Source organism: Nicrophorus vespilloides, unplaced genomic scaffold (assembly GCF_001412225.1).
Source record: "Nicrophorus vespilloides isolate i.1.1-1 unplaced genomic scaffold, Nicve_v1.0, whole genome shotgun sequence".
Classification (NCBI taxonomy): domain Eukaryota; kingdom Metazoa; phylum Arthropoda; class Insecta; order Coleoptera; family Silphidae; genus Nicrophorus; species Nicrophorus vespilloides.
Window position 1 is genome coordinate 78283 of NW_017097317.1, and position 12887 is coordinate 91169.

A 12887-nucleotide genomic window follows, 5' to 3' on the forward strand; every position below is an offset into this window, starting at 1 on the left:
TTTTTTTTTCGATTTTTTTTTTAAGGAGAATATGCAATTAATTTAACTGAGACAAGTATGAATTATGTTGTCATTGTTTACCAATTATAAAATAATTAAAGCAATTAAAAAAAAATAATATTAAATGCAATAAAGGAAATGTATGCGTAGTGCGATTAGTTCAAGGTTGCAAATGCGAGGAAATGAGGATGCGAACCAAACGGAAACGCGGTTCGTAATGTAAATCTGAAAATCTGAATGGAGCAATTGAAATGTCCCGTCTGTGAAACTAATAGAGCAAATTACGACCGCGTTTAATTGAGGCGAATTAGTTATCCACATCAAATGTAATGGAATCGAAGGCGCTGGCCACGGTAGAGGCGAGAACCGTCGGCTTTCATTACTTTCCTCCACGATTTGAATGACTTACATGGGAATTCCGAAACTTTAGAAGGGAAGGAAGGACTGAACGATGAAATATTTGCTATTCCCGTGTGCGCGAGCCTAGTATAAGCCGTAGATCGCCCGCCCGTCTTCTCTGCATTTATCAAGGCCGTGGCACATGACACTTCAATAACGTAATTAAATCCGCAAAATGGTATTTCTTTTGAAATATAGCCGCGATATTATCATATCTCCACTCGAAATGAAAAGTGGTTATATTACGAAGGGGATGGTTTTTGAGGGGTGGGGGGAGGATAAACTCGGGCCAGAAGGGCGCTGTCGGGTCCTGGGAGGATTGAATTAACCGTCAAATTATATTCGGCGAAAAGTCGCGGTCGCCGCTCGCATACAAATCCGCCTCAACCCATCTGGTCGCATTTTATCCTCGAGCATTCCTCATGTCGTAAAGCACATCATCCGCTTTGTTGATCATAGCACATAGCATATAGCCTCCACTCCGTACATTATCGCCGTCGCATTATATGCTGCACTATATATATACACATATATATATAATAATGCCACATTAGCGAGCCGAGACAATGGCGGTAGAGGAGAAAGAACGAAGAAGGCCCATCTCCTTTTTACATCTACACACGTACATATATCTTATGTCTGCATATACACATTGCGGATGTCTAAATTTTATTATGACATCTTTCCCTTCGCCTCACTCAACTCATTAAGATATACCACAAGACGTGAACTCATTCTCAGCATTTTCAGACATAAATATCAAGAATTCGCGCGACCAATGAAAAATCTTTTTCTTTAGTATTAAAAGAATTACACTTGCTGTATATATACAGGGTGTTCCCATCAATATACATAGTTTGACAGTTAAATGAGAAACAATACAACAATACCAGAGTAAACATTTACTTTTAATTTGGTTGCTCATTAATGAATTTGCACCCCTTATTTTTTGTGATATTAGCAAAAATGTAAAGACACTGCTTATAAAAAGTTTCTTCTGTCCTTGAATGCTTACAACTTTAATGAATGAATTTATTGTCAATATTTTAAATTTTTCAAAATGTAATTTTAAATGAATCACCCTGTGTATATAAAACAACTTTGAGTAAAAAAAAGTGAAATGCAAGTATTTATATCTTCATAGTGCGGAAATAATCTTAATGGTATTTGCTATAACTGACATCCCTAACCTATTTACCATCCAGCTGACAACAGCCGCATGCGATTACAGACAACCCGAACCATTCAACGGATAACCATTATTATCTTTGCATATTCTCAACCAATTACCTTAAATCTGCAGAAGAAAATAATTATGTATATTTTTATCAAACAAAAATCATTTTTTGGTGTGTTTGTGTGTGGGGGTAGATGCAGGATTAAACAGTAAAAGTTGTATAAAAACACTTTATATCTCACCTGATGAAATGTAATGTCGATGACGACCGATGTTTTTGTCTATACAAGAAAAAGAAAATAGATAAGAGGGAAACTTGTATAATTTGTGAAAATAAATATATATATATATTGAACGATATTTGGAAAGTTTCGTTTTACGTCGTTTGCCGGATTAATTTGGGTGACGGAATTGAGATTTGACGGCAGTTTTCCTATCTCGCTAATTTCTTAAACTTAAATCTGATAAATACGCGTCGCAGACGACGAAGTATTTACTAAATCCTTACAGGGGTGTGCGGGAGTCTTCAGATGGGAATGCTTGGCGACACCAACATCCTCCATCCACCCTTCAACCCCCTCTGTCCCCACAAAAATTATATGCAGTACTTCGAATTTATACTTCCACCGGGTTGGCAAAAAGGAAGTGCTTAATAACCCAACCCCAGAAAGTTGAGGCCGAATCCTTATCAAAAATACACCCTGTGTGGATGTACAGATACAAATTAGGTCTCAACCACCATAATTATAGCAGACCCAGCGCACGGATGCAGACGTGTTGCCAGGATAATTGAATTTAATCAAATTTCTTCTCGCTAAATTCCGCATAACTTAATCGCGGCAAACTCATAATTTCTCGTTCCGAACTTAATTGACGGAATTAACGTGCGCCAGTTATGCAACTCGATTTTGCACTATCCACGTGCATGCATTTTCAGCCGCTCTGCATATACATATTCATTTCACACTCGGCCTCTGAAATACTCCCAATTTCAAGTACAAAATAATATTACTCTACCTCTTGTAGAATATTTTAAAATCCTCAATCAATATTACGTTTAAAAATTATCCTATACCTAATGTATAAGGTAAACTTAACATTGAATATACTTAACCGTTTTCTTAACCTAGAGGACATCACGAAAAAAATTGTAAGCTTATAGGAAGCAAGCTGTGTTGTGGAAATAAATAGCAAATTTCGGAAATGATTACCTGTTTTTTTTAATTTTTTTTTACTTACGCTAAGAAAATATTAGTCCTGAAATACAGTAACAAAAAAAGTAAATAATATTTAATAATAAAAATTTAGAATTAAGCGTAATAATTTGCTAATATTTAAGTTTTATAATTATGTTTTTGTTAAATTTGCAGTACTTAACCTGATTTTTAAACCTATCGACTCAATAACCTACCTCCATCTTCTCATTCCTGAAATCTACTTATAACCCTTTTATTTGAGCACATATTATGTACATTAGTATGGATATTCTTATTACTACGAATTGCATCCAAATCATATGGATTCTCTTATATTTAATAGTCTTTACACATTCAGCTGCATTACTTCTCTTTAATCATCTACATACCAGATCTCTTACCTACCTACCCCAATGAAACACCTACCTTTTATTTTTTATAAATTTCATAAAATGGCAATACATATGTTTTATATCCTACTGATTCCTTCATAATAATTTCTTCAATTGATATACTGGATAGCAATTATTTAATCGATTGAATTTCAAACATGATTTATTAAGATTTGAACCAAATTTTCATTTTATCAATTTTTAAGATTTTCCTTCTAAAATCAGGAAATTTGAAAACACAAACATATATATATGTAAAAACTCGATTACAAACAGTGAAACATTAGCAGATGATGTATTTTTTTGTATAAATTTCCACGTGATATGTAATTATAAACATTACAGGGGTTGAAAATAAAATTGTGAATGTAGTACAACCACCCTTATGTATATAAATATTGGAATTAACAGTGTGGATATGAATGTGACAAATGTTGTTCCGGGGTTTCTGTTTTGGTTTTTTTTTTAAATTTTTGTTGCTTCTTCTCGGATGGGGAAGCAAAAAAAAATTCTGTACACACACACACAATAAAGACAAAAAAAGGTACGAAGCAGAACGAAATGCGGACGTCGCGTCTCCGGAATTTATGATGTTGAAAAATGGATGCCGTAATGCACTTTGTGCAAAAATTATGAAAAGATTTGATCGTTGTTGATCGAGGGGTGGTTGTATGCACCCTGTTGAATACGCGATTCAAGCTCAATGTTGCATTTGAGGAAGGGAGAGGGTGGCGCCGCGCGTTGCGTTCGAATCAACATCACGGAAGATTTAGCCGTCATTAGTCTTCATTACGACGGGGCGCGCTCGTTTCTTGCGGTTTTTTGCGCGACGCCGACGCCGCGCGCCGCTCAAAAGTCGGGGTAGTCGAAGAAAGAAGCAAGGCTATTTGTATTTCTCTATGTCGGAAATTTATTTACTCCGACAGAGCGATAAATAAACTTCTTTTATTTATTTACTCCTGTTTTTTTTTCTTCTCTGCTTTTCTCTATCCCTTTGCTCGCTTCTTTTCTTCCACCCCTCCGAGACGCTCTCTTCTTTGCGCTCCACCCCGAGCAACCACCCCTCACGTACTCCCATTCCAATGGGATATTCCTGAATTTAGCGTCCATTAGCTTTATTAAGCTATAGTAGTCGCGTGTCGGGCTGCGATTGTCGTCCTCACAACCCCTCCATTGTCATTCACATAAACTCTACCTGTTATAGATGTTATAGGCCACAATCATGTCACGCTAAATGATTCCTATTTTCAACTTCAAAATTGTCATTTTCCGTATTTCGATCACTGAGTCAATCGAGTATCAAATTAACTGAATGCATTATACCCAGAAACGTCGCTACGATCGGTCAATCGGGCAAATGCCCCCGCGAAATTTGCCCCCAAACAATGTTAGTTAACCCTCGCTCTCACATTTTTTTTTCGTATGTTAACCTCCCTCCGCCTCAAAATCCTTGATTATACCTTTCGATTCGATCCGAACTAGGTATATTCAGGTGGAACAGCAAATTACACTCTTAAAATCGAACCCCCTCGTAACGCGCACAAACTTCTTTTAACTTATCTCCAGACTTAGTGCCTTATAAAATATTTTCCGCGATGCAACATCTTTACATTCTTTATTACTTCCATATATTTTTTTTTCATAAACTTTTGATCAATACCTTGCATTAACGATTAAAATACAAATTCACATTTTACAATCTTCCTCCGTCAAAAATTGAAAAAAAAACTGCATAAAATTATATTTTTTTTTCTTATATAATTTAAAACCTCGTTTACATATTAAAATAAAATTGGATTAAATGCTTTATATTTAGTTTTAGAACTGTAAATTATTTAAAATGTATTTAGAAAGAAATAAAAAAATATACTTACAAAAACTATTTATATTTAAGCTGAATATTTGTAAAACTAAACAATTAATGATTTATTAAAATCTTTGCATTTTACAAGAAACGTATCAATAGCAGATTTTATAGAAAAAATAAATTAACAAAGTTAATGAAATTAAAAAGTCCATTGATAAATTATAAATAAAGTTCATAAAATATTTATCAAATATTATTCATGTTTTACTAGTAACGTTTAATGAGTATATTTCATTAACAAAGTTAATGGTGGAAGGCATTAAAAACGTACAATCATAAAATATAAATCAATACACCAATTTTTTTTTTAACAAATATGCTCATGCTAATTTCCATGTGCATTATTTTTTCTATGTCTGTAATATAAATTTCTACAAAAATATTTAATTTTCTTCTATTCTGAAATATTGATTGACTACGACCATTTAAATTTGACGACATATTGTTTTGCCGGAGTACATAATTATGATATTATTTTTTTATCTGCTTTTATCGAAAAACGAGCCACGAGGGAATGGATTTTATATTGAATTTTATTATCACTACCGAATTTTGATTTTATGACCTTTATTGATTTGTGACTAGGATACAGTAATTAATATTTTAGTATATTTAACGATTTTATTTGATGATTTATGATTCAATGCGTATCCGAATTATTATTGAAAATGATGCTTCCAAAATATTTTTATGCTTTGACATTAAAGTTAATTAAATATATTTTTAATGTTGATGGATTTAAAAAAATATTAATTTTCGTTTTTTGTAAATTGTCATTAGCGTTTGTTGAAAGAAAAGTGTCTATTAAGTAAATTTTAATAGGTAAAACATGTCCGATTCTGTAAATTAATGATATCCTTATCACAAGGCGGGCTACTTTAGGTAATTAATTTTTTGACCGGCTCCACGTTAATTAGGTTTCCGTGGGGCCAAAATCTGATGCACTCCGTAGAATTTGGATCTGGATGCGAAGGGTCGTGTGCGTCCCCCTTCCTCCTTACGTAATATCGGGAGGGACATTAGTGAGCTGGTGGCAGGCGATGACCGCATCAGTCTCTTGGGGGAGGAAAGGAGGGATGTTAATAAGGAGAATAACTGGCTGCATGACGGTCGCAGCGGATTGCGAAGTCTCGCATTCAGCCACATTCCCATTCGGGGATCGCCGTGTCGTTTGTTCACCAGACCAAACAACATAACAACATAACCCGCCCAACGCGGATACTGCTCGTAATGTCCGATGTTAGCGCTCTACTTAATATCAACATTATTAAGGACGGGGATGGGGATGAAGGCAGGAACTCGATTTAGTTTCCACCCCTCAAAACCCTTTACTTCTCACTATTTAAACGAACCCAACCAATGATACTATCTACGCTCTTTCGCCTTCGCGGATAGGGATGGGTATCAGCAGGACCGTATCTACAAAAGTCCAAAACTGCAAGCTGTCGAAGACATATATTAAACCTACATATTTCAATTAATAATACTACATAATTATTAATAATCCCCATTTATAGTCCAAGTTCAATTAATACTTTTAAAGGATGTCACACTAATATTTTCATTTTTTAATAAAACACATTTTTTAATTGATATAATAATATATTTGCTTTATTAGAAAGTAGAGACTTTGTGACCTTTTAGATTTTCTTTTTAGAAAAAATCAAGTTTTTTTTCCTCATTACTTGATTTTTTTTAAATTTTTATTTTATCTGTATGTATTTCTATTAAAATTACCATAATATATTTAAATGATGTTGATGCGTTAGTTAATTATATTAATTGAAGTATGGGGTGCATAGATTAATATTAAATTCAGTACATTATCAATGATATTGGTTTGTTAATTAATTAACGTAAATAGATACCCTACTTTCTGGTACTGCGGTAATATATCGAACTGATGTTGGTGTTAGTAGTCAATGTTTGATCATAGTATGTATATTATTTGATGTCTAATTGAGTAATAGCAATACAATTTCTATAATATCGGTTGCTTACTATTAAATACAGTCGATACAGCTTGAGCCACCGGAATTGACTGTATATATAAAACTTTAAATTCAAAAGTTTATTTAAAACTGTAAATAATCTTTAACTACAGATTTTTTTTATTATTTTTGGTAATGATTTTTTTTTATTAAATAACTTTATTTAATAAGTATAAAGAATTATTCAAAAATATCATTTTTTTTAAATTTATTTATTCTATGTACAATTTATGTACTTTTCTTATAATTCCAATTTGTGTTATTCTCTTGTGAGTCCCTTTTAAAAATAGGATGATGTTTGTTAACATTATTTTTTATTAGTTATTTCCAGTTTTAGATTTGTTGATAAGTTAATATATTTTTTAATCCATTTAAAAGCGAAAATGTGTAAATAAAATACCTTATAAAATGAAAGATAGGTGTATTATATATAAATAAATAAAGTAAAGGATATTTTTATGGTTTGTATTGTTGTATTTGTAAGTGTTATGAATAGTTGATGGTCGATGCATTTACAATGAAATTGGTTATTAGTTATTGAATGTATTGAGATGCGAAGTCTAAGTAGTTCTGAATACGGCACTGCTTTAGTGTATCCAATAATGCGTTCCTCGCGTTTGCATGATCCGCAAAACGACGCACAACAACAACATCGGATGGCGAGGACGAAACTGAACTTTGCTTCGTTCCGCGCTTAATTCCCGAAGGACTAGGACTAGAATGCGACGGCCCTACATACAGGTAGGTGTACGATCCTCCCATTTCCTCACGACTCAGACCGAGCTGCAGACTCGTCACAGCTGGTGGTGCCATAACGCGCCGAAGTGCTCTTTGTCATCCATAAAACCAAGAGACATCTGGTCCAAACTCAACTTATTCGAGACTGCCTCACCTGCAGCTCGTAACGCAAAATACTGTTTTGGACCACAGACTACGAGCCCGCATGTTTGTACATAGCCCTAATCTCCAAGAGGATCGAAAACAATATAAATAGAAGAAAAAAATATATATTAATTCGGTGAGAACGGGAAGAAAGCGAAGTTAGAGAAGAAGGATAGAACAACATTTATTTAATCTGCGATTTGGGCCTCCATTCCGTTGCCTTAATTGTTGATGTGCGCTCACCAAGAGGCATTCATTCCGTCTTTTATTTCGCTCAGCTTTCAACCGGTTCTCACCCTGTTCCGGCGCTCGCGTTTTGTGCTCCCAGCACTGATTTATATCACTCAACCAAAATTCCAATATAGAATTTTGTACCGTTATTTAAAACACAGCTTAATGCTTGTACACAGATGGTTTTAATCGGATTAAATGTGTTTCAGGTATCGGCATTCATTCGATTGTGGATAATGATTTTCGATGTAAATTAACAGGGGATGGAAGCCTATGGTCAGGAAAAGTCGCTCGTCACCGTTTTAATGAAGAGTTCCAGCTGGATCAATGCGAAACCAGTCATCAGCAGGATCGGTGATTATGCAACGACGTCCTGCGGCTGCCTGACTCAGCGTTGGCATTCGTTGGCGTATTCTGATTGCCGTTGGATTTTGTGCAATGATTAGTACGACGCTCTTTCCGCGTTCGACTCAAATATGTATAGGGAAAAGCGTTAAAAGTTGCAAACAAAGAAGGGATCCGTGCGGCGAAATGAAAGGGTGGAAGAAAAAAAAGATGGGGGGAAGAAATACTGGGAGAGTGATGAGAGGGAAATTGTGATGAGCTGTGGCGGTGCGGCCTGCGGCAAGAAACTGTATTCGAAAACATTTTTCCGCTGGAAAACTTAACGCGACCATATCTAAAGTGAGCAGATTCGGTGCCTGAGGGGGATCAAACTCGGCTCGCGAAGGTGCCGCTAAAATATGGTCTTATATAAGAGACCGCCGAAGTGCGGCATAAAAATAATAAAGCGCTGCTACGGCCATAGGAGAGGAAAAAAATATTTATATGAAGAAGAAGTACAAAAAAAATATAATATGTACACACTCACATACAATGATGTATACGTTCGAGCTTCTTAATATGTGTGTGTGGATAAAGCGGCGTTTGCAGTCATTGTCATATTTTCCATGAATACTTGAATCGCAAAGATACTCCTCTTTTGTTGGAGTAGTAATGGACATACGCAGTGGCGTCTTCAGTAACTCAAGTTTCACTCTCTTATATTTACACCTCCAACCACTTTACTCTCTTCTACCATAATAGCAATTTAATATTTAAAAAGTGACACATTTATTTCTTGAGCAGCTTCGTTTAGAACATACAACTTTCTTTTTTTTTTCCAAAAACATAACCTGTATCAAACTGACAAAATATTTGTAGTCAAACATTTATAGCTATATATGATTTTTTTTCTGTGAATTTTCAATGAAATCAATATTTAAATAGCGATTATAAAAAGTGGGTCATTGGTTGAGATTGTCGTATTATGAGGAAAAAAGAGATAATAGAAGTAGAAAGAAAGGAAGTATTTCTGGTTTAAAGATTGAAGTGGAATAGAGAGATGATGAAGAAGGCAGAAAAACAGTGTAAGAATGGCTTAGTCCGATTTGCTGCCTTATGTCGGTTCGTTCGGTGGCCAGAAGATAATCCTGGCTGCATCAAACAAACCCGACACAATGGGTATTAGATGGACGGTGGATGCGCCGGGCGTTAGGATATCGTCGGTACGGAAGGGCGCTCAACCCCCCCTTTACTCCAAACATCCTGAAATATAAATGTGAGGAAAGGAAGGCACGAGGATCGTGCACAATATTACTTACTTTTCCGTCGCTTTATACCCGAAATTCCGTTATGTTTGCCATGGTTTTTAGGCAGCTTGGATCATGTATGTCAACACCATTAGAAGCGCTGCGACAACCGCTCATTGAATTCACAAATAATGGTTGCGGTTTAGGCTTCCGTATATGCTCATTTTAATACTTCAAGGATTAAGGAGCGTATATTCTACAATGATATACCGTGAACCACACTGAATTGCAAAACGGAAAAAAAAATATGAAAAGAATTGCTGGCAATTTACAACTCGCAATTTATTTTTATTACGAATCGAAGTTAAAATTCGTCAAATCACATAATTGATTCAAATCTTTATGCGAGCGGAAAATACGTCTATATATTTTTTATTTAACAAATCGAAACATTATTTAATTTTCCATTTTTTTCTAATTAATTAATAATATTTACTTCAAATTTTATAAATCGATTTTTTTTTTCTCTAATTTAAATACACGTAACTATTTACTCAAATCTTAAAAAAAACATCGTTGTTTGATTTACTAAAATAAATAAAAATATCCTTCTATATAGACTAATAAAATGAAATAAGAAAAAAAATCATATTTATTCATGCAATTTAATTACATTTTCTATTTGAAATTTACGTATTTACATATGATTTTATATGAATGAGATACAAAAAAATGGGATTATCTAGATTAGGACCGTCGACCCTTAAGTATTATGAGATTATCGCAAATGTGATTGAATTTCTTTCGATGTGCGTCCATTTGTTGGAAGTTCTTTTTCTGGAATTCCTCAACGACCGGAACGTGCATATAGCTACATTATATGTCTTAAATTGAATTTACATATGCAATTTCAAAAAATGGCTGAGTGCTCTCTAAGAAATGTGCCAGATACAACCTCAATTTTACATATGGCTTGCAAATATCAACACATCGATGATAATATTATATTTTATCATTTTGATAAAAAAAAATATTTGCATACTTTACAAAATTAAATTTCATTATTTTTTAAATTATTTTTTTTTCCTTTATTTCTTATATTCGCTTTTAAATTAATAAATTTAGATATTTTAATTAAGTTTTCTTGTTTCATAATATTATTTTGTAATTGTAATGTGTGTACTTTTATAAAGATATTTTACAAACTAATTGTACATGTTTTTTCTTTATATATTGGATATATTTAAAATTGCCGCCAGGTTAAGTTATGGAAAAGTATACGATCGAACAACGCGTAGAAATTGTAAAAATTCACTTAAAAAATGCAATCACTGCAAGAAAAATTTAAGATTTTTTCAAGATTTTTATTTTAGAATTTGTCATTTCTTTGAATTCAAATCTGTTGTAAATATTATAAAAGACATGATGTGTATTTCACTGAAATATTATGAGATTTTCTTTAAAAACATGTAATAAATTATTTACTGACAAGGTAAATTGTTGATGTTATATTAAATTGTAGACAAACATAATGAATTCATGTCAAAAGTAAAAGGATATCAGTGTTTGCAGCAAAGTAAAGCGTATGCTTGTAAATCAAGCCGGACATGGTCTTTAGATGAAGCTCCAACTGGAAGAGCTGTATTTGATAATCTAAATAACTTGTGTCAAAGTGGAAAGGAAAATCTACTTTGGGAACGGTTGAATAGGGATAGGCATGAATGTTTACACACATTTCCGCTGCACAAATATCACAGGCTGCATGCTAAAAGTTAACGAAAAAAAATAACCCAAAAAAAGGAAAAAACTTGTTGTACGTAGGAAAAGAGGGGAAGGCTTGGAACGCGGCCCGAGCTGAAGAGTGGATAGTTGGTGGACGTGATCGCAACTTTGGCAATCACACAGCCACATTAATCATCCGTTCACTTTTAACTTAGAGCTGTGGTCCTCTGTAGCTGTCCACGTTTGAACAGGAATCTGTAGGTCAGACTATATTTGCTCTCGGTTATAGAAAATGGATACTGTTGATTCGAGGCTATGGTTTACAAGACCACAGGGAGTGTTTGAACAAAATTACAGTTGGCATCATCTGTACCTCACTATAATCCATCCAATAAACCATTACCTAATTACATTTCGGATAAGTTATGAACATAAAGAAAAGAAGAATATCTGCAATCCCAGCAAAATGCAAACCTCACTATTTTATATAAACACGGGTAATTAAGTATGCATCCTTCTACTAACTGTTGTCGACGAGTTCATTCGTTGATTTTCCTTCTTCTGTCTGCTAATTACCATGATATTACTAATAAAGAATGCGCAGCATTTTCACGGATTTCAATAATAAAGTTCAAATAAATTTTAAACTTTATTTCCTTCTAAATATAAGATGGAATAATGTTAGTAACGAAGACGTGGCTGTTGTGTAAATAGTAATAAGGAGCGGATGCACAATGCGTAATGCAACGTAAAAGAAGAGCGACTGCGAAAGTTTGTAATTGTGTACAATGGGAGGGAAACACAATGAAAGTAGAAAACAATAAATAAAAAAACGGTAACAAATGCAACAGGATACGAATGCAAACATGGGGACAGCATTTACATCATCAATAGAATAAATTAAAAAAATACAACATAATTTCTGAAAATTATTTCTAAAAACTATAATTGTAAAAAAATATAATACAATTAAATTATTAGTTTTTTTTTCAAAATGATTTTGATTTCTTAACATTTTACTAAAGTTGTAATCATTTAATATTTTTGTATTTTTTTAAATATTTCAATAAATCCAATTAAAAAAATACAAAACAACTGAAATACTAAAATAAATGAGGTAACAGGAAGCTGGCAATGTGTAGAGTTAGGGGAGAAAGATTGGGAGGATGCTAGTAAAAGAAAAAGGTATTTCAAAAAGTGCACTGTTGATTTAACAGCACGAATTTCCGACTTAATTCCACTTGGAGAAGGTTTTCAATTTAAATTTCTGCTCGAGCAGAAGAGTACGGGTATCGGGTTAGGGCAAATATTATATCGAAGGTGGACGAGTAGAGGAGAGAAGCATTCGGCATTCGACATCCGGCTCGTCCTTCCATCCTGCCGTCCCGTCCCGGACGGGAAGGGCCTACAGGACGACCAAGACAAATGCGATGTCGCGACCCGCAACATAAATATCTGA

The 12887-nt window shown here is 34.0% G+C and overlaps 1 protein-coding gene across 2 annotated transcripts in view; it reads right to left on the bottom strand.

Annotated features, from left to right (window-relative positions):
• Positions 1-12887, bottom strand: part of LOC108559784 (lachesin-like) — a 65440-nt gene that overhangs the window by 18465 nt on the left and 34088 nt on the right. Inside the window, exon 3 of one of the 2 annotated variants that reach the window (XM_017917130.1) lies at positions 1819-1857. The exons of the other annotated variant lie outside the window; for it this stretch is intronic. Within the exon in view, the coding sequence (XP_017772619.1) occupies positions 1819-1857 (39 nt within the window). The remainder of the gene's footprint in view (positions 1-1818; positions 1858-12887) is intronic. 2 annotated transcript variants of the gene reach the window in all.